The sequence below is a fragment of the Camelus ferus genome, chromosome 14 (assembly GCF_009834535.1).
Source record: "Camelus ferus isolate YT-003-E chromosome 14, BCGSAC_Cfer_1.0, whole genome shotgun sequence".
NCBI classification, from domain to species: Eukaryota; Metazoa; Chordata; class Mammalia; order Artiodactyla; family Camelidae; genus Camelus; species Camelus ferus.
The window spans coordinates 14,011,523-14,034,648 of record NC_045709.1 but is presented as its reverse complement, the minus strand read 5'-3'; the positions used below and the strand labels follow the sequence as shown (position 1 = coordinate 14,034,648).

Below are 23,126 nucleotides of genomic sequence, written 5' to 3'. Positions count from 1 at the left end.
AGTTTTAAGTTTTAGTTCTAAATGTATTTCCTGATTTATTACTTCTGAATATCAAGTTGGGTTGATCTGTTTGTTAGTTATTTCCTAATAATACACAGCTCTGCCATTTTGTCTCCAAATCCTTATATTCATGTCTACCATTTCTACAAATTCTCTGTAGTAGTCCTATTTATTTTCTAACCTACTAGCTTATACTGGACTTTAAACTAAAGGACCAAGCTTAACACCCAGAATATTGTAAACTTACAATATGTACTAAATTCTCCACCTACAGTCTCTTATTATATGTTAACACGTGTTAATAATGTATAAAAAAGTCTCATCATTAGATGCAAACTGTAATCTAACAAACATTTCTTGAATGACTACCAGGTGCCTGGCACTGTGTTAGAAGTCATATTCTCAGGAAAAGAACACATACCTAATTTTTAAAATGTCTATTCATGCACAAAACCTACTATAAGCAAACACCAATACATATATGTACATCAAAAGTCTGTTAAGAGAGGAATTATCTTCTATCTGCTGCTACTATTGTAGGCAAGTTATTCTCCTTGGCAGTTATCAATTCTCCCCTCCGAACAACTAGCTCTTGACTGGGCAGGGATGCTAAAGCCAATAAAAGTGCAGTACACAGGATACCAATTCTTTCTCCTTCTCCACTTGCCCATGCAAAGGTAACCACACCCTTAGAAGATTCTGAACAACCTCAAATTTCAAATGCTGCTACGTACAGACATATGTGGTTAAAAAAAGCTAAAAAATTTTAATTAAAAGCAGTGTTTCAGGTTTACCTGGAGTAGATTTAAGGGCCTGAGACTTGAAGTATTTTTTAAACCAAATGGAACACCTATTAAATAAAATTCATGGTTATAACAGGGAATTAAAACTTTATTATACTTGAAAGTATTTTATACTTTAGTATACACAAATACAGTATTTTAAGCACTTTATGCATATACATGCTTATTTTCTATACTTTTAAAATTTCTTGAAAACAGAAAAATCCATTTTCATCAATATTTATCAATACTGAGATCTTATTCAAAGATGTGAAGCATCAAATGTACAATACGTTCTGTATTTCAGAAACACAGACTTCTTTATCATTATTTTTGACTGCTGGCTGGAAAAGTAATCTAGCAGCATGCAAACACCTTAAGTATAACCAAACTATCACTGTTATGCAAATACATTTCAGGTACTGACATCTACTTCCATTCCTCAGTGCTAAACAGTATATGATAATAATGCTATCTCCGAGAACTGGTGTGCTCTGTGCTATCTTTTAAAGTACAAAGGCTAATGTTAATAATGCTAAAGAACGTTGAATTTTATGTGTATAGATCAAGCTTCGAGTCAGGAAACAGTGCTCTGTTAATTCTGAACTTATTTAAGCATGTATATATTTTCCTCACTCAATTTACCAATTCAAACACTAATTAAAAATGCATCTAGTTCTCTAAGCAGCTAACTATATTAAAAAGATAAAGGGCAGGTAATATACAGATCACAGCATGAAAGCCTTGTATAAGAAACAGAAAAAGCATAATCAGATAAAAATATGACAATATTGATATCCCCTCCAGGAATTCTCATTTTAAAAAAAGACGTAACTCCATTTAAAGGTGAGTGACATCTGTATAATGCTTTTATAGCTTACCAAAGGCACTTTCATATCACTCCACTTATTTCTCATAAGTACCAATTGAAATTAGATGTTTTTACTTCCATCTTAGAATAGATGAAACTAAGGCTAAGCAGGAAAAATAAAGTGACTTCTTTCAGGCCCCCCCGTCAGCATTTGGAGCTACAAGTAACTGGTGGAATTACACATAAATATAAACATCTTAAATTCAACACTGATTCCATTTCCAGGGCTCATGCCACTAGAACACATTTATTCACATTAAAATAAGAATGTCAGCTAGAACTGGGAAATCACAGCAATATATTAACATGTTTGAATTATATTCTGTGGCTTCTCTTTTCCTAACTCATAGAAACTTGTTGATAAGTTTTTCTTTCTAAGTCAAGTATGTTTTTCCTTTTAATTTTTTTCTCAATAGTAAGGAACTGGATTGTTCTGAGATAGTATAATACATTCTCTTAAAAAGCATTAAAAATAGCACAAGTTGTTAACACTTTTTTCCAGTACATGTAATTAGAATTACTACCACTACTACTACAATAGAGCTACTACTACTGATAATAATGACAGTAAGTATTTTTGAACGTTTATCACATCTCAGGCATATTAAGTATTTTATTTGTATTTATTCATTTAATCCTCACAACTATGAGATAAAATTTATTATACTCCTCATTTATTTATAAGCAAAGCAAGGCACAATGGTAACTTGGCCATGACTACACGGTTACATCCTCGCAGAAGCAGGATTCAAACACAGGCAGTCTGGCTCCAGAACCGAGGCTTTTAAGTACCACGCTATGTTGCCTTTCTTGCACACGTTTTCAAAATACATCTCTTTTACTGGGAATAGGACTACACTGACAACTATCAAAGTTAATTTTACTATACTGTTTGGAAGGCAAAGACAACTTTTCCAGAGACTAACAGGCTTACCAAGTTTCTCCACAAAAGCTGACAACTAGAAGGCTTTCAATTTAAACATCAGAACGTTAAAAGCTTTTGAAAGGAAGTATTTCTGACAAGACTTCATAAAATAAGGATGTTAAATGTTTAAATATTAACCTTAAAAATGACATTTTTACATTAGCATGGACTTTAATTTTGTTAGAGGCTATTATTTCCAATATTCTGACCTGCTTGAGAAGCTGCCTGCATTGCACCGGGCAATGCACTTGGTAACAGACCTCCTGAGGGTAGAAGGCCACTCAGGTTTATTCCTGCAGGAGTTATGGCACCAGTGTTACAGCCCAGCATAGGGTTGGAACCACTCATCAAAGCTTGAGCTCCACTGCAGGAGAATAAGACAAAGCATTAAACTAGCACTTATAAAAGGGAAAATCAGCCACATAATTTCTTGGATTAAAAAACGAAACTGCTAAACAAACACATATTTCTGTCTTAAATGTCAGCTTGGAGGCTTGGTTTGATTTTTATGCTAGAAAGTGACAGCAATGTTGGCTAAAATTAAGTATTGTACATTTATCAAGGTTTAAAATATAATTTGGAAAAGTAATGTACTACTCAATGGGTTAAAAGATGTTAACAGGAGAAACAGGAAAACCTAAGCTACTGTCAAGGTGAAGTAATAAACAGATGTAATGTAATAGATGGACTACCTAAAATTAAAACATACTCGTTGAGATAGCTTCTATCCACACAGAAACTATTTTCTTCCAGTTTCACTAATATGCAATTTGTTATTAATTTCATAAACAAGAATTTTAGAATCGTGAGAATATCTTTAAAAAAAAACATACCAGAGTGTCAATGCAAACTTACCAAACAGAGCCCACTACATTGATGAAGTTAAGTCCAGCAGAGTTTGCCATGACCTGGGTGGCCGTGCTTCCTGTAGTTATAGATGTTACCATGGTGGAAAGAGGAATGGTCGTTACAGGCATTGCCTGGCTCAGAGACTTTTGCTGCTGAGCAAACTGAGTTAACAAAGTGGGCTGAGGGGTGAAGCCTGAATCTTGGGGAGTAGGGGCAGTTGAAGGGGTAATAGGAGTTGAGCTCTGAGCATCAGGAGGGTGTGGGGTCGATGAAGGGGTTGGTGTAGGAGTAGATGGCTTAGGAGTTCCAGATCCTGCTCATTGAGAAAAATAAAAATTGCTAGTTTGTTATAAATGGCCAGTCCTTTTTAAAATAAGGTTAATGGAATCTTATTTAGCACTGACAATTTGTTCCATTTTTTTAAGCAGTTAACTGCAAGTGTTAATTCTACACATGATACATGAGTGTTGCTACACTCAATTACAATTAAGGATGCAGTATATCACCTACAAATCCCATCAGAGATGCTATTACAGTAACAGTAAAAGTATACATTTGTATTCTACCACAACACCCATTTAAAAGTTAGTTTCCTACATGCTACCTTTGGACTAAAAAGTTTAAAAGAAATTCAAATTAATTTTTGTTATTTACGATTTCACTAACTTAGGACTTCATTTAGAAATATTGCTTACTTTCTGTAACAGTCTGAGATAAACTCTGAACATATTTAATAAATTACATATGGTTAACAATCATATTTGGCACCTAAATATACATACTTAATTCCTAACACATCAAGTTTATCCTGACAAACAAATTTTACAAAACACAGTAATAAAGCAAGTATTTGATAGATAATACTGCATCTTTAACAGTAACTGTGTACTTCTGTTTAAATGTAGAATGTATAGAAAATCTGTTGTGAATGAAGTATGCACAGTTTATCAACTTTAAAAAAAAACAAAAACAAAAAACAAAAACCAAAAAAATAAAACCAAAAGCTCTTGAGGTGTTTTCTTTTTTAGCTTTCATGTCCTGCAGAAAGAAAGGAAAGAAATGTGAATGTCCAGAAGCTGTCACTCAACCCTTACTTAAAGTAACAACTGTGTGCAGTAGATTAACATAATCCAGACCCACAACATAAGAAGTGTGAATAAGACTTTCAGGAAATTTATAAATTTTTCTTTGTGCAAAACAAGAAGGCAGAAAAATTACACCTTTTGAGCTATCAAGATGAAGATGTTTACATCTAATGCGAAGACCACCCTGTCACTGTGCAGTGTACTAAAACTTTCAGCACACGCTAGTTATCCATAAAAAAAAAAATCTAAAAAACTGGAATACTTTTTTCTAAGTTGGTACCTAAATAGCTCAGATAATTACTAATTTGAAATTCTCCCAAACTAAAGCTAGAATTCTTGAATAACTTTTCTTGATGTAAAAAAAAAAAATTCAGTAGTAAAAGTTACATTTTTGTATCTTCAGAATAATGCTTTATGATAATCCCACATTTTAGTAACTGACAACAATTTGTAAAAGTGCAGGGGTATTACTGAAGAGTCAGTTTTCAATTTATTGTATCACCACCTTGGAACTAGTTGGCTTCTGGTATCTATAAAGATAGAACTGCAGCAACAACTCTTAACGGCATTTTTTTCCACATCAGCTGCATAGTTTACATAAAATGTAAAATGGTCCTAAGGCACACTGGAGTAAAAAGTAATTTGGAGTCTTACTGCCACATTTAACTACCAGGTTATATTTTTTAGGAGATGTGTAGGTTGCAAGTCTATAAGAAAGGTATACACAAGGTGCATACATACAGAAAAACAAATACAATTACAATAAACACATAATACATACAGTCAACAAGAGATCTGCCTGAAGGTTTTCAAAACCTTTACATTTTGGGTAGACAGTACATTCATATTTCACTGGTCAAAAACAGTCGTCTTAAGGAACACTAATGCGAAAGTTTATGAAGAGTTAATGAAGAATTTAAGTTATGACTCACTTTGTGATGAACTGGCAGGTGACAGGGCAGCTGGAGAGAGCATGCTCACTTGACTGAGGTCCACAGATGACTTCCGAGAAAGACTTGGTGGCTTAGAAGTAGGAGGAGGAGTTGGAGATTTAAGAAAGCTGCTGGCCTGCTGTGGTGTGAAATAGTTACCTAGAAGAGGAATACAAATGATATTTCCTAGATTTACAATTCAAAATTCTGAGTAAATCAAAATATGCGTAAACAGATTACGTTCATGTGTTGTTTCTTACTCTAGACTACAGAAAACTCTGGACTGTAATACCTGAGGAACTACTTCCTGAGCCCGAGGGAAGTTTGATGGGTGGAGGTCTATGCTTCACTCCCTTCCCCAGTACTGAAGACTGAACTGACACGGTCTCAGGCTGCTAAGAGATAGTGACATTCAGTATACTCATTAAAGTTAAGGTCAAATAGCATTACAACTCCTACATGACAACAGAGTTTAAAACTGCAAAGTACTCTTAATGGTTATAAATTGGTTATTACAGATGTTTCAAAAGAATGTAATTTTTCATAAGAAGATCCATAAAATACACAAAGGACGAAGGAAAAACTTCTGAGTAATAAAGTGGAGAGAAAGAGTTTGAGGAAGAGCAGAGGAATAAGAGTATAGCAAAGCTTCACTCTTATATCTTCTCCAGAAAAACTAACTGTTGAAGCCAGGTGGGTGATCAGTATACACAGGTGTTCATTACACTTTTTGCTCTACCTCTCTGTACTTTGAAAATTTCCATTATAAAAAGTTAAATAATAAAAAGAAAATCAAAGTTAAAAGTAAAAACAAAACTAAACAATGCCTCTATCCCTCAAAAAATAGTACTTAACATTTCTCAGATTCCTTGAGAAACAATTAGGCAGAAAAAAGTAACAGCACAAAAAAAGTTAACCAAACACACTTCTGCTTCTTTCCCTGGAGAAGGCTGACTCAAGCTGGCGGAGCCACTGGAGCTATGTAACATCTTCACTGGACATTTGGCTTCATTCTGGACCAATTCCTGGTACTGATTGACTACTCTGGAATATGAGGGGGAATACAGGTATGGATTAGCTAACTGTTTTAAGCACAAATTTATTACACAGGAAATGTATAACTGTTAATGAAAAAAGTTCTATCAAAACTAACAGAAAAATTTAGACAATTTATCTTTGTTAAAAGCACATTTTTCTAATCTTTTTAAATAACAAGCTAGTGCTGAAAACGTTTTGCTAACTAACAACCTAAAGATATACTTCCAGTATCTTGTCTCTAAAGCAGAAATTACAGTGATTATTTCACCAATAAACAGCCAAAAGAATTATCCCAACTTTCACTTATATTCTGATCAAAGTACAACCTAGAAATCATTTTCTTTAGCTACCGTAAATACATCTAAGTTTTCTTATTTAAAATAAAGCTTTACTTTAAACATTCTTTTAATTGTTATTTTCCTATTTCTAGTAAAAGATCCTAGTAAAGCATAATTAAAATCAAAGCTTTGACTCCTAATGGAATACTCTCTACCCTGTAAGAGTGAAGTTGATCATATCCATCCAGATCAAAAATAAAGATACAACTATTTTTACCTCTCAGCATCAGTCTTTGATCCAATAATGAACCTACATAAAAAAAAAAAGAGGAAAGTATTAGATATCTAGACTTGCTTTAAAAGGCCCTGAGATTACTTTTGAAGGCTTCCATATTTTAATGACAGTAATTTTAGAGACTGAGTTAAAATCTACCAAGATACCATGAAAAAAAGAAAAAAAAAATCTTGTTAAATACATTAAAAAATATGAAGCAGTGACCAAGTTTTGCATGCATTATAAAACAATTCTGTGAATAATTTGGCTGATTTAATTTAAGGGATATTTATTTTGGCACAAAACCTATGTATCAAAACAAAATCTGGGCTGAAAGTTAACAAGAGCTATACATCCTTGCAAGTATCTGTCCTACAACAAAATTCACTGAATTGTGTGCAAGGCCTTTGGCCTTCTTCTCACTTTCATCTTTGATTTTGGAAGTTGTTATTAATGTCTACATGGCAGGATCTTAGAATATATTTTAGACAAGGAAGATCACCGCCAATTCAAATAAAGTGTCTTCACCAAGTCTTTTAAAAGAGTTTGACATTTATATGATTTCTTAACAGATTAAAATAGTGAGTTTGTTTATTTTTTAATTACCAATTTGAATGATCATCTGTGGAGAAGCTGAAATATAAAATGTAAAAAAAAGAAAAAAACTTGGTTAATGCAGCTCAAACTTTCACTTCATAGCGATTTAATCAAGTAATTTATGAATATGGAAGAATGACTGGAAGGTAATTAAATCATGCAGCATTTTTGCAGCAATGTCCTGATGTAAAAAGCAAAAAATTCAATTATGTTCTTGTTAAACAAATCTAATCAGTTGGCTTTTTGAACCTTTTTTTTTTGAACCATTTTTTTTAAATGAGAGAATGTATGTTACTCCCTTGTGTTTGAGAAAAGTTAATAACTAAAATAACCAATGTGTCTCTTTAAGAAGACTCAAAAAATAGTTAAAATATTTGATCTTTCTACAAAAATAGAAACTACTAATGTGAAAAAATTAGCTGAGGATTTCCTGATTGCTATTGTTCCCTCCCATCAACTTTTACTTAGGTATTGGTGAGGTTATTCTTTAAAATCCATCTTTCTTTTGTAGTTTCAACTAGCATTTTGTAATGATTTAATGCAGAGGTGGACCCTGCTTTTTTCTCCTGAGTTCCTCTTTATTTTTTCCTCTTTATAGAACAGCACCAACTTGATTAAAAAACAGAAGTAATAATAAAACTAACACCCAACTAAAACTAAATACTGGGTATCTTGTAGTAAATACATGCAGTCTGTAAGTTTAGGAAGATCAACTAGTTGGCTCTCCGTATCTGTGGGTTCCACATCCCCAGATTCAACCATCATGGACTGAAAATATTCAGGGGAAAAAATTCCAGAAAGCTCAAAAATGCAAAACTTGAATTTGCCATGGGGGGCAACTATTTATGTAACATTTAAATTGCACTTACTGCTATTTGCATAGCATTTAGATTGTATTAGGTATTACAAGTAATCTAGATAAAATATGTGGGAGGATGTGTGTAGGTTGCAAATACAACACCATTTTTATATTGAGACTTGAGCATCCAGGGGTCCTTGAACCAAACTCCTGTGGATACTTAGGGACAACTGTATACGTATCTCCAGAGCCAGTAACTACATTAAGTACTGAATCTGTGTCCTTACAGGCAGTGCTGAAATATCAAGCATTTTTAATAGCTTTTACATTTATATTTAGAGTAAACTTGCTTCCCATATGAAACTATCGCCCAGAAGCACTTCATGCTCACAGAGAGGTTAAAGTGGCAACACATAAATATATCAAGAGGGATATCACAGGCATATCTTCAAAGCAAAAATAAAAATAATTACAGAATAGGTTTTTAAAAAGGAAACAATTATTTTAAAGAACTCCTGGACAATATGGTAACTACAACTTAAGTTTACTTAAAGGTTTGCTGCCAAATCTAACTGGACTATCTAACTAACAAATGAAACCCCGAAGGGAAATTGTGAGTCATTAATAGTTCACCATTAGTTGCTAAATAAATTCTGATGGCTTATTTTGTGAATTACATGCATCTAACTCACTGAGATGGAGACATCTGGCTGTCACTTTCTTCATCTTCTTTACATGGCTGTATTTTACCATAGTAAAGTGGATCACCAAGTGACTGCAAAATGGTCAGCTTTGTTTTCTGATACTGATTACCAGCTTCACATTCAAACACATAATCATCTTTTATATCCTGAAAAAGAACATTCCAAATAAATACCTTCTCCAGTAAATACATAACCAGAAATAAATGACAAAGTAACATATCTGACAATTAGAAGACTAATGGAACATAGTCTATAGGCCTATTTAAGAGTGCCTAAGACAATGAAGCCCAGGATTATTTTTTTACACAGTACTTTGCGAATGAGAGCTCCAAAGGGGTATCTAGTTAACAGAGCCTGAGTAAAACGTCAGAATTGCATATAATGGAGATATGAATGCAAATACGAAATATTAAGAGGCTAAAACTTTCAAAAACAAACCTGTTTCTACTTATCATCATTCTTCTTGCTATTGCAAATACAAAAACATCTGTCATCATTGCACTTCTAGATTCATCTAATCAAGTATTCCTATTTCTCCCTTTAAGAAATTATAATTGCTATTAGGGAAACGTACACAAAACATTTGATATCCTTACAGTAACTTACTAATTACTAACTTGAAACAGAAAACAAGTCAGAACTACCAATATGTGACCAATACAAGAGTAAAAATGCAGTTATGCATTAAAAATGCCCTTTAGAATAGAAACCATACTTCTTGAAAAAAAATTAAAGTTTGTCCCTTTTTTAATTCAGTGAACTCCCAGAAAGTTCTTTAAAAAAAAATCCCAAAGTAAAGGCTACTATACTTTAAATTTAATAAATTCAGATCCCAGATTAGAAACAGCATTAGAAACGGAGACCGCAATGGTTACTTACATGGGCTGGCCAGACTGTTGGTTGTGAGTCATCAGATTTGATAGACTTTTCCACTTTGGCGTATTTTTCCACCTAAGCAATCAAATCAAGAGACAGCAGATATAATGGAATCAGTATTATAACTAAAGAGAAAAACCTAAGTAACTTAGTAACTAACCAATTCTAAAGAGTTGAGTGTATAACAGAAACAGGAGAAAGAAATAGGAAAATAAAAGAAATACGGGACCTCCCATTAAAAGACCTTTTTCCTGTCTTTGCTCATTTATTGCTGATGTGTATCATGGATCAGCAAAGAATACGATTCAAGGTTCCTCATCTTGGCCAATGCTCCAATATTACTAATTTTTAAATTTAACCAGTGAGGAAAGAAGCATTATCAGGAAATTATGATGAAATATTATGGAAAAAAATCAGACGCATTTTATGCATATTATGTAATATGTACCATCTTTTTCAATTTTTTGAAATTCTTTAGTTATTCTTCCTGCTCTAAACACAGACCTATAATGAGTTATATTTTTAGACAAATTAATGTGAAAGAAGAATGTAGCTTCTGAAAATAAGCAGTTGATTTATCTTTGCACAGATACAGAGAACAAACTAGTAGTTACCAGGGGAGGGGAAAAGGGGAGGAGCAGTATAGGGGTGAATGGAACACAAAAGGGTTATTACAGGATTATATGAAATCACGTGTGTGCAACTTTTCAAAATTATAAAGCACTATAGAATTTAAAGAATCTTTTAGTCAATAAAACAATGAATAAGTAAATAAATAAAAATTTTAAAACGTAAGAGTCTTTGTTTTCCCAAAGTATAAGCTACTATTAGTGAAACCTAGAAATCTTATATGAAACTAAGTGCAATTCAAGAACTGACTTACGTCCACTTCAGAAGGTATGGCCAAATTACAGGGACTCCGTTTCCACATATCTACACACTAAAAAATTAAAAACAATATAAATAAGTATACTGAAAATTCAAAATAACACAAAGCATTTGGCATAATAATAAGGTTCACTTAAAAATATATACTTACATTTCCTGCTTTAGAAATTTTGAGGTCATAATGCTGACCTGCTTTTCTTTCCTTCCTTTTTTGTAAGAAATCAAGTAATTTTAGCTGAGGAGGAGGTGGACAATTAGACAGATCCTGCTGCCGATTCAGAGAGGATCTGGAATACCTCTTGAAACACCTGAAATATTAAGAGACCTGAACTAAATAAAGCTAATAAGGGGAAACTGAATAAATATGGGTTTTAAATAGTAAGTGTTAAATATGAAGTTAAACCACAAAGATTTGTAGAACACTGTCACTTGCCAACCAATATCCTAGGCACTGCTGAAATAAAAATGAGTAAGAAAAACAAAATTCCTGCTACCATGGAGCTGACAGTCCAGAACAGAAGACAGACATTCACCAGTAAACAGGTCAGATCATTCCAGATAACAAGGAGCACTAGGAGAAAAGAACAAAGTACTGTGGTGGACAAGTGATAGAAAGGGCAATGTTAGGGAAGGGAGAGGAAGGGAAGAACTCCGAAGAAATGATTTGTGAGCAGAGACATGACAAGAGGAAATGAGTTACGGAAAGATCAGAGAGTGAGTATTTGATGCAGAGAGAAGAATTTAAAAAGGTACAGAAGCAGCAATGAAGTTGGTTTGTTTTTAAAACAGAAAATGTAGGTGTGACTAAAGGGTCCATCCAGTGGGAGGTGAGGTCAGAGGGTGAGGCAAGGGCCTTGCAGATGAATGATATGTTTGGACTGAATGTGAAGTACAATAGTGCTTTAGAGGAATTTAAGCAAGTGGTGGCATGATCTGCTTTGAGGTTTTTAAAACATTACTCTGGTTTGCTTACATGCCAAACAGGCCAGAAGGGAGTAAAGGTGAAGTAGGAAGACCAGTTAGGAAGGAGTTTATTACAGATGTCAAGATGAAGATGACCGTGGCTTGGCTGAAGGTACTGGTGGTGAGCATGGAGAGTTGTGGACAGGAACACAGGAGACTTTATAGGACTGCTAATGGATCCTATATGGACTTATTTTACTATCTCCAAAACTGTACCTTTTCCTCAGCATTTATTAGTTCAGTAGTGAATCAGGGAATTTAGAAAATGGATAGGTTATTTGAGCCGCTTCAAACTTGAGAAAAATCCAAAGTGGGCAACTCAAACAATTACGCAAAGAGAACTTAATGATGAGCCAACCACAACTGCAGTCCAAATTAATATGCATTCTTTTACTTCATTAAGTAAAAAAGATAGCTAATACACTCAAAGACAAGTTACCATGTTATAAAAAGGCATTTAATTATAAACTGACTTCACAAACTGTATCATTTTTTCCTAAATCTCAAAAATAAATTATGAATTATTTCTTTAAAGGTAATATTAATCAAAATTAAGGTGGCTACTGGGTACTAGGAAGTGATAAATTATTCTTTCTGCTCATACCTGTCTCATCTCAGAATTTCTTTCTGGTGAACAGACTTTGAACTTGTTTTTCCAAAGAATGTAGAGTGTGCATCATTTCAATATAAAGCAGAGTATAAAAAAAAATTCGAATTCTGATACAAAAAAGTATTAAAAGGCAACTTAAAAAAATCCAAGTTTAAAAAAAAAAATCAGAGCGCTTTTCTACTTGAGAGGGAAAAGATCCCATAAACTGCAAAATTCAGAGCTAGCATTCTAGGAGCACCTCTTGGCTTATCCTTCCACAAAGGCAGTTACCGTTTCATGGGGCGCGTGTTCATCTTCTGCTTGTTATAGAGCAGCCTGTTTGCAGTGCAGGTTACAGCTATAGAAGGATCAAGACACAGTGGTTCTGCCGTAGCCAGAATCAGTTGGCTCTCAAGCAAAAGTTTGTCTTCCTGAAATGTATAAAAGCATGTTTCAAAATGAGATATAAGATTTTCAAATCACATATATCACTTAATCTAGAACTATTCCTTGGAATATTTCTATTAAGGAGCACAGTAAAATAGCAACAGTATTTCAAGTTCTAACTTAAGTGTGTAAACTTTAGAAACTTGACAGCATAATGAGACTACTAATGGAAATTCCGTAATTTGTATAGTATACAAAGTGGTCAAATTGTAAGAATGCCTATCCATTAACTCAACAAGTATTTACTAAGCCGTTAGTGTGTTAGGCACTGTCCTAGATGTCAAGGATAAATCAGTGAACAAGACAGATAAAATCCTCTGCTCCCACAAAGCTTGCAGGATCAAGATGGATGACAGCACTTTCGGTAACAGAGATAACAGTCCCATTCTATACTCAGCTTAACTTTATTACAAGAACAAAAATGACTCCACTAATACTGTGTAAACTCTATACACCCAATTCCAAAGTTTATACAGGCTTTTTAATGGTATTATATAACTCATTCTACTGAATCCTACTTTTTTTTAGCCTAAACACTGAAATATTTTAATGGCTAGAAATAAATTTTTTACAAGTCATATGAGTCGATTAATATACTGCTGAGTAGAATTTTTGCAAAAAAAAAAAAGCAGAAGAAACGCTGCTTCTTTCAATAGGTTTCTTCAACTTTTATTATGGAAATTTTCAAAAATACACAAAACAGAAATGTAATGACACCCATGTACCAATATCCAATTTCATTTAACAACCACTCCTCTAACTTCTTGTTTTTGTTTTCCTAGAGTAATTTTAAATACATCTCTGATGTATTATTTCATCTGAAAATCCTTCATCATGCACCACTGATAAGGACCTCTAATATCCAGTCTGATTTTCAATTCCTATTATCTCTATTTTTAATTGGTTTGTTTGAATTTGAACTCAAACTAAGGCCTACACATTGTATTTGGTTTTTACCTCACCTAAACACCTTAAAATTTTTTTTTGAAATGATCACCTCCTCCCCCATCTTTTTTCTTTTCTAATGCACTTGATTTGTTGATATTTGACCAACTATTTTCCCTTGGTATCGTTTAACTGGATCTGGCTGGTTGCTGCCTCATCCATATCATTTAATAGTTTCTCTTATTCATTGAATTACCTTTAAACTGTTAGTTACACAGAGGCTTGATTTAAATTAAAGTTCTATTTTATTAGACAAGAGTTCTTTCCCATCCATCACACCAAAAGGCACACAATGACCAAATGCCCCACTTTTATACCAGAGGGTTTAGTCAGATTATTGGTCTTCCACATCTAAGAAATATTACCACCAAGATTAAGATTTCCAAGCTGATGACATTACAGAAAGTCTATCATTCATTTTACACCTATTAGCTGAAATTTTTCTAAAGAATTTTCCTTTAGTTACTATTTGGCTACCTAAAGTACAGTTCACACAGAAAAGGCAGAATAAAGGTTACAGTCTCTTCTCTTATTTACCAATCTTCAGAGTAAGAAACTGATGCCTTAGGAACCTCCAACGGTGATCAATGAGTTTGTTTTTTAATATCCTTTTAATAGCATTTAATATTCTGGTAAACGAAAAGACTACAGCCCAAACTACAACACAACACTTGATAGCTACTGATGAACTGAATCTTACTTTATAATCCTATTTCAGAGATAGAATAATTCTCATTATTGACATTTTCTTTAGTTTAGTAACTATTCCTCTCTATAGTAACAGGGAAGTGAACACTCTTGCGAGTGGGCACCGCATATATACTGAGCCAGCACTGGAGGATTAATTGGCTCTTGTCAGGATAAGAGAAGTCTGTTGGTGCTACAACCAGCATGGCCGGCAGAAAGACAGGCCAGGCCCACTTCAGAATCCTAGACGACAGAAAATCACTATCTATTTTTATCTATGGTGTGAAGAAAACATTCTGTTTGAGAGGGGATAAAAATCTAAGTTTCACATTGGGCAGATCAGGTCCTAAAGCAACTGGGACTGAACTGTTTCACTTTCTTGAAGGATTACTGCATCTTTGTAGAGACCCTTAACTTCTAAAGCTCATGACAGAATCCCAAACTTTACTCATAAATAAAATTATGAGCAGAAAATACATTCTGCTTAACTTAGTAAGTATTGTTTCATCCTGTATATTACCTGTTTCGGATTAAAAAACAGAACAACTAACCTGGGTCCATTTATGGTTATCACTTGTTATTGAATGTACATCACAGATTAAAGTCTAGAAGAAAAAAAAAATTAAAAACATATTAATGTATAGGCATGCAAGCATATGAAGACATTTAATAAATAAAACCTGAAATAATACCTAATTAAACATTCCTTACCTGCATGGTTGGACGTAAGAGAATGTGCCTACTTTGGTAACCAGGAGATTTCATATTACTGGACTGCCTGTAGTCACGTATTTCTGCTATGACGCATCCACAATGAAAAATATTAACCTGTTTTGGGTGAAAATATTTAAGTAAATGTCATTTTTCAGAAGTCTCAACAAGTGGGTTTATACTGAATGCTCAGGTTTTTTATCTCACACTGACCACTCACATGTTCTTAAACGGAATTCCTTGGTGGATTTACCACCACATACACCCTTTTGAAGGAACTGTTTTATGTTTATCACTATGATTCAAGAAGCAGTGTAATGCTGTTTCCTAGTTACAGACTGACATTTGGCATTTATATACTATGAATGTTACAGGTCACTGGAATTGCTCTTCTTTCTGACGCTCAGTGGCTCACTGTTGTACTCTGCTAACTTTGTCACTGTTATAAATTGTCAATAACCATGCCAGAGTTTCAGCTTATGGACACATCTGCTTTACTGATTTGCTAAAATTCCCAGAAGACAACTTTTACTAATAAGAGGAAGAAAAATAACAAGGAAGAAAACTAACATTAATTCAAATAGTCTTCTGTTAAAGGTACTGTTTTTTAGTCCTAAGAATCTTTTATCACTCAAGTCTTGCTAATTATCACTTGCCACAGTTGCTTATGGTCCTGGTGTTTTTCACCCATTCAGAACTTCAAGTGGCTACCATGACCTCCAACTTATCAGTTGTTACTATGCTCATGCTTTTTAACCAGTTTTTACTGAGCCACTGCAACGTGAACTGTGTGCCACACACTATCCAAGAAGCTCCACAGATAAAGTGGTGAGGTACTTGCTCTCAGAGTGGGAAGACAGGCAATAAACATGCGACAAATAAACAAGATAATGTGAGATAATGAATGCTATAAAGGAAATAAAATAGGGAGGGGCCAATTTAGACTGTGTGCTCAGATAATAACTCTCTGAGGGAGTGACTTTCAGCTGAAATCTGAATCACAACAAAGGGCCAGACATCTGGACAGATGACTCCAGATAGAAAGAACAGCAGATGAGTAAGACAGGAATAAGCTTGGTGTGTTTTAGTATGGAAAGAAGGCATGGATAGCTGGAGTGCACTGAGTGCGGATGAGAGCCAGGAGGTGAAGACAAAGAGAAACACAGGGGTTCTGTACAGCAAGAGGACACTGGAGAACTTTAAGCAGGGGACTTCTTGGTTTTTGGTTTTTTTGTTTTTGTTTTGTAAGCTTAATCTGGTTGTTTGTGGAAAATTGATTTCTGGGGTTCTAGAATGAAAACAGGAAGTTCAGCAAGGTAACTATAGAAGGTCAAGACCATATATTCTGAAGGTACAGTTGACAGTTGCTGATGGACTGAATGTGGAAGGTGAGAGCAGAGTCATCCATTAGACTGGAAAGACTGGTAATGGAACTGGCTTGCGGGGTAAAAATAAAAAGTTCTGTTCTGTTATGGTAACTTTGAAGAACCTATTATATATCATAGTAAACATTCCAGGGCTTAGTTAAAATTAAAAAAAAAAAAAGTCTGGAGCTTGGTGGAATGGTCATTGAGTGAGATACAAGCAAGGAACAAGGAACTAAACGTCATTTTTTTAAACTCATGAAGCTGTTTGAGACCATCTAGGGAGAGGTGTTACTAGAGTGCCTAGGACTGAACCCTGAACATATTTACAGGGGAACAGAGATGACAGCAAAAAAGACTGAAAGAATAAGAGAAAAACCAGGAAGGTGATACTAAGAAGCTGAAAGAAGAGTGTTTCAAAGAGGAAGTAGTCATTTATACTGAACTTTGCTAAGAGACCAATTAAGATGACAACAGAAAAGGATTTTTTAAAAAAGTTGAGATGGTACAGTACACTTCTATTTTTTATCTAACAGAGAGAGGAAAATAAATAGAAGAGAGAAGGATTAAAGTTGTAAATCCTTGATGAGGAGGAGAAGGATCCAGAATTCAAGTGGAGAGGATGCCTTAGGAACATCCATTTTGACAAGAAGGCAGGCAGAAAGTGTGGACAGAGATGTGGGGATGCTAGGGGAAGTTGCACCTGATGGCTTCTTTTTCCTCAGTAAAGGACCACAGTATGGCTGGGGTGAACCCAAGGGTGTAAGCAGTTTCTTCCGTAATTTCTATTTTTCTTAAAAAATTTTTTTATTGGGGGGGAGGTAATTAGGTTTATTTACATATTTTAATGGAGATACTGGGGACTGAACCCAGGACCTCATGCATGCTAAGAATGTGCTCTACCACTGAGCTATACCCTCTCTCACCATAATTTCTTGATTGTAGCTATAGGGATATTTCCAGTGGATGAGCTAATTGTTACAGCAATTTTAGAAAAATCAACTAAATCTATATATACATTTCAGTACAGTTTAAAGGATAAATATCCCACAATAAACCAATTTTCATATAACTATGTGTAATATCTCATTTCATGTTCCAACCACTGTTGAGGACATAACTAAATATTCTTTATCATAAAACATACAGGTGGAAAATTAAGGACATTTTAAGAGACAAACTTTGTACCTGAGATTTTTCCAGGAGGTCAACCAAAATAGGAGGTAATTCCTCTGCATCCAAGTATTCAAGCAATTCCCCTTCTTCATAAGGCAGTCGAATGGTCTCAGAATCTTAATTTCAAAACATAAAGTTTCTGAAAATGATAAAGCTCACCAAAAAGGTAAAGAGAATAAAGCCAAAAGCTCTCCTGAAGTCCTTTATTTAAGTCTTATAAATAAATCACCTTATATACTGCTGAAAAGCTTGATAAACTATATACAATTTTAGACCAGAAAGGAGAAAAACACCTAACATATTATGGAAAAACATGTGGCACAACAATCACAATATAAATCACAGCCAGTTGCACAATAAACAGAATATGATAAAATTCTAACATCTGTTAACCAAAAGTTCCCTGAAGACTGCTTAATAAAATCTGGAAATTGGAATAGTAATTTGGCATTGCCTCTGTAAAATAATCACTTATAGAATATAATTCTCTCACTGTTACATTTTACAATTAATAACCAATATAAGAAAAATTTCTTAACTAGGTTAAGTTCCTTGTAGAACCCATAATATCATCACTATCAAAACTTAAACTCCTCTTTAGTGAAATCTAAGAGTACGTAAATTTTAGAACTATTTTTATACTCACATTATTAGGAATAAAATGTTAATATATGAAAACTACTCAAAAGACAGTGAATCTGCTTAACTTTGAAAGCTTCAGACTCAAAATATATTCAAAATGCAGAAGAAAAACATACCTTAAAACACCTTATGCTATCTTAATATATAAACACCAATAGAACAAAAGAAAATTTTGACAATTACTTTAAAATTATATCTTTTATAATTTAACTTCAAAGACCTATTTCAATCATAAGACTTCTTAAATTCAGGAAATCTAATAACTTCTAATGTTCCAATAAAATATCAAGAGGAGGAAAATTTGGAATCAAAATCTTCTTTTATCAAGTCACAACTGATCTGAAGGACAGCTCATTTAGCAGGGTAAGAACCTGCTTTTCTAAAAGACAGCACGTTCTGCCAAGCAGAGAGATTTTCATGGCTGCTGCCCTCTGGAGGTTCTTACCTGATCCATTTTTCCCCCTGAGCATCAGAGAATATCCCTCATTTCCTGGGTATAGGTTGACCACTAAACATGACAATGTCTCTTGCATAACAAGCTTCTCTAACAAGTTCACATTTCTTCTTAATTTCTGCTTTAAAAAGAGGTAGAGCTCATGAAAATAATCCAGCATAACTTTAATAAATAATGCAATCATTTAACAAAACCAGATCTGAATTAATCTCTTGGTGCTCCTTCCATATCTATGTAAAGTTAATTCTGATCTATTACTATGTTTTATGCAGATGAATTATTATCAGAAAGAAAAACCAGTGACCTATAAAACAATAAAAATACTTAAATATAAAGTATGTACCTCTGAGCACACAAGTAGCAAATATTAGAAATATTTTAAAAGAAAAACTGTTAAATGTAAATTTTTTTTAAAACATGATATTATGTATAATTAGTTTCTATTAAGAATAAATCTATACAAATAAATAATTTGGGGCATTCTCTTAGGTTGTACTGCTACAAAGCACATTATTTAAATAGTTTATGGTCCTAAATTAGATCCCAACAAGTTCAATAGCTCTAAGTATCTGAAATGTTAAATCCCAAAATATCTAACTGGTAAGGGGACATGAACAATTTAAGTAATTTTATGTAAATTCAATTTAACAGCTCCTTAGGAACCACTTTGCTAAAACAAAACAAAAATAAAAACACCCCAAAACAAAAAACTATCAGGAAACATAATACACATACATGAAAATCCATTATTTTAGAAATGTGTGATTTGAAATGAAGCTCGCTTACAATTCCTTTCATCAAATCTTATTTGAGTACAAAAATAAAAAAAACTTAGTTTGTTAAAGATGTCAGTCAATAGAACATTTATTTTCACTGGATCCCAAAAAACAAATCTGTTTTGAGTATTTTATATTAAACATGTATATACACACAGTAATAAGCGGAAAGAAATGGCAAGTTCTTGATCTATTGTCAACATAAGATTAAAAAATTGCATTTTGAAAATTCAAAAAAAAAAAGGCAAAGCAACTTTTAACTACTTTGATGGAAAGTCAGAAAATGTCTTTCTTAAAGGACCAGACAGTATTTTAGGCTAGTATATGGTCTGTGTTGCAAGTACTCAACTCTGCTACTTAATCTCAAAATTGGCCATGGATAAGACAAACTAAGGGGTGTGGCTGGACTCTAATAAAATTTCATTTACAAAAACATGTGGGCCTAATATGGCTGTTGGACAATGGTTGTCAACCCCAATTTAGAATCTTCACTTAGGTATCTCTCCTACCTTAGCTACGTCTCTGAGGTAATTAATGGACATCTTCATTATACTGACTGTACTGCCAGTTTATGGTTGTATACTGTGAAAGTTAATAAAAGGAAACCTCAACTAAATTAAAGTGGAGAAGGCCTGTAGAGGGAGTTCTCATGTCCCACCATTCATCATGAATTACCCCAAACTGGGAAGACATCAGTTGCTGATCCCAACAAGAAGAGAATTACCCTGCACACTCAAAGAGGAAATGCAACTACTTTACCTCCCCAACTGGGGAAAGGAAGACTTTCTTCTTATCCAGCAAGAGTGAATGGAAAAGGGATGCAGCCCTAGCGATGGAAAACACCTGCAGCTCAGCCACTGAAAAGCTGTCATCTCCTGAACTTTTACTTTCCTCCAATGAACTCTCATTTTTTTCCTTGCTGTTGACTTTCTTTCCCTGTCCTGCCCTGCCTTATACTAAAAGCCTTCCATGTTATATATAACTCCTCAGAGTATCTCTGCCAGATGAGATGCTGCCTGATTCATGAGTCGTTTAACAAAGTCAATTAGATCTTCAAATTTACTCAGTTAAATTGTTTTTTTTAACAATAAGTCAAAACTTGTAAAATATATACTTCAAACTTGTGCAATTTATTGTATGTCAATTATACCTCAATAAAACTTACGGAAAACATACCATAAGACTTATTCAGTTTCACAATCATTTTTCTCCTTAAGATTTTAAAGGTTAGATACTACTGGAATTCCACTAATTTTCTGTCTAAGAGTTATTCATTTTAAAATTAAAGACAGACAACAGAAGCTAATTTGAGCCCTTTAAGGCCTTTACAACTGAGAGTCTAAAAGATATCAAGAAACCAATACATTGCTACTGCCCATACTTTCATGCTAAAAAAAAAATGAACTAGCCTGGCCATGAACAAATTTTCGTGACCAAATTCACCTTTTATTATCATTTTTCATTTCCTATATGTCCTTATAATAGTTGTTTAACTTTCCAGTGGATATCACCATGAGGAAATAGGTTACTTTTCTCCTGTCAGTCTACAGATAACTTCACAGGAGGAAAAAGTAACAGAAGAAAATGTATATGGTGGCTTTGCTTCTTCTGACTTCCCAATGAGACAATCTGTTACTCAGTAAACACAGTTCCTCTCTCCCCCCTAAGAAGGTGATCTCTGCCAGGTGACAGACTAGCCAGAGCTCTGGTTTAGCTGCAGAACTGGCTGGAGTCTGGTTAGAAAAAAATAATAGTTAACATACAAAAATATAAATCTTTATCTGCTTCAAATCTAATTTCTTCAAATTTCCCTCTCCCACTACATTTCAAAAGCCGTAATAACATAAAAAATTTATACTTACCTTAACCTTCAGGCTCTTTTTCGCATTCTTCGATATACAAGTCATAGAGTTTTTGAAATATAGATTTTCTAAAATTTAATAACAGAGACAACATACAACATAATGTGACTGTAACAATGATAAAATAAAATTATTTTGAATTTTCCTGTAATTTTTTCCCCAATTTCCCAAAAACGGGGTGAAGTGGGGCTGGATATGGTAGCTAACATCAACTGAGAAATTTCTAATACAGTTGAACCTTGTACAACTTGGGGGTTAACCCTCATATAACTTAGCTCTCTGTATCTACGGTTCCTCTGCATCCACAGTCAATCAACCACTGCCCACGTAGTACTGTTGCGCTTACTACTGAAAAGCATTTGTGAATAATTGAACCCACACAGTTCAAACCCACGTTGTTCACGGGTCAGCTGTACATGCAAAGTACCCGTAATATAAAATTTCTAGCTCAGTGTCTAGTAAGAATGAAATAAATGGTGGCTATCATATTTCAATGAATCAAAGATTTCAACAATTAATTAAGTATTCATACCTTCCACTAGATAGATATTTCCTTTTAGGAGGTCTCTGTCGGGCACTTTCAATGACATACTGAAAAAAAGAAAAGTTTAAGAAAACAGCTTGTCTCTTGTTTAGCACACGGACAACTGTTTTAAGTATATTTAAATCATGTGCAAGGCTAAAAAGGCTATTCAGTCACTCAAGTCTTTGATTTATATCAAATTATGCCTTGTAGGGAAACCTACTTAACTTCTAAATAAAATTTAGCACAATATTTACACGCTATAAGTAAAATCATACAGTTTTGCAATTGTGATTTTCATAGGTCAGAAATATTTGCAATGTTTTACGGCTGTTCAGAATATGCACAGCATATCCAGTTACAAGGACTCTATTTATCTGAGCTATTTTCCCCTTTAATTGAGCAATTAGAAAATCTGTTAAAACAGAAACTATAATTTTAGAAATTCTATGTCCTTGTTCAAACATTTATTTCACAGTATTATTCAATTTTTGTTCCACAGCATTATCATCTGAGCATTCCAATTTAACAGATGATCCAAACATCACCTGTTATTTATATACATTTACAGCAAAATTTCCATGCTCATCCTAAAATAACATTACTGTTCTCCTTTGACAGTCACAAACAAAAATCTCTTAAAACTGAGCTTTGTCGATTAAAGACAACACTATTTTAATATGTAACTTAGTCACACCTCACCTCCGCACGATCCAAAGCTAGTTCTAAAGCTTGCTGCTGTAAAAAGCAAATAGTGTATTTGGTAATATTAGTTATTTTCACATAAAAAATGATGTAATACATAAAACATTCTAATTAAGTGTTTAAATGTGTTTTATTTTCTAAAACAGGTCTAACATTTTTCTTTATTTCTCTCCTCCACCCACTCCATCATATGCTCAACATATATTACAAAGAAAAAATACAGCAGTCTCAGGCATTTGATTATGATGACAAATTAGATAAGAAATGCTACAATGATCTTCCCTGGCCATGCTTGTGCCACTGATACTAGGGCCAAGGGTTGGAATTATGATAACTACTACCATTTTATAACTTCAACATTTAAGAGCATCATTCAGGAAAACA

General features: G+C 33.8%; 1 protein-coding gene across 14 annotated transcripts in view; it reads right to left on the bottom strand.

The window, feature by feature from the left end:
- SUPT20H (SPT20 homolog, SAGA complex component) overlaps positions 1-23,126 on the bottom strand; it is a 33,294-nt gene that overhangs the window by 5,711 nt on the left and 4,457 nt on the right. For 5 of the 14 annotated variants that reach the window (XM_032496271.1, XM_032496278.1, XM_032496273.1 and 2 more), the window contains 20 exons: positions 22,740-22,775; positions 22,047-22,105; positions 21,515-21,582; positions 18,868-18,997; positions 17,793-17,896; positions 15,241-15,357; positions 15,081-15,134; positions 12,742-12,881; positions 11,050-11,206; positions 10,894-10,950; positions 10,014-10,085; positions 9,123-9,280; positions 7,641-7,667; positions 7,038-7,070; positions 6,371-6,488; positions 5,737-5,839; positions 5,445-5,603; positions 3,434-3,740; positions 2,788-2,942; positions 795-850 (listed from right to left, as the gene is read on the bottom strand). In XM_032496271.1, the coding sequence (XP_032352162.1) occupies positions 795-850; positions 2,788-2,942; positions 3,434-3,740; positions 5,445-5,603; positions 5,737-5,839; positions 6,371-6,488; positions 7,038-7,070; positions 7,641-7,667; positions 9,123-9,280; positions 10,014-10,085; positions 10,894-10,950; positions 11,050-11,206; positions 12,742-12,881; positions 15,081-15,134; positions 15,241-15,357; positions 17,793-17,896; positions 18,868-18,997; positions 21,515-21,582; positions 22,047-22,104 (2,073 nt within the window). In that variant the 5' untranslated portion in view covers position 22,105; positions 22,740-22,775. Of the gene's footprint in view, positions 1-794; positions 851-2,787; positions 2,943-3,433; positions 3,741-5,444; positions 5,604-5,736; positions 5,840-6,370; positions 6,489-7,037; positions 7,071-7,640; positions 7,668-9,122; positions 9,281-10,013; positions 10,086-10,893; positions 10,951-11,049; positions 11,207-12,741; positions 12,882-15,080; positions 15,135-15,240; positions 15,358-17,792; positions 17,897-18,867; positions 18,998-20,533; positions 20,539-21,514; positions 21,583-22,046; positions 22,106-22,739; positions 22,776-23,126 lie in introns of all 14 variants that reach the window. The other 9 variants (XM_032496279.1, XM_032496280.1, XM_032496272.1 and 6 more) reach the window with 7 other exon arrangements.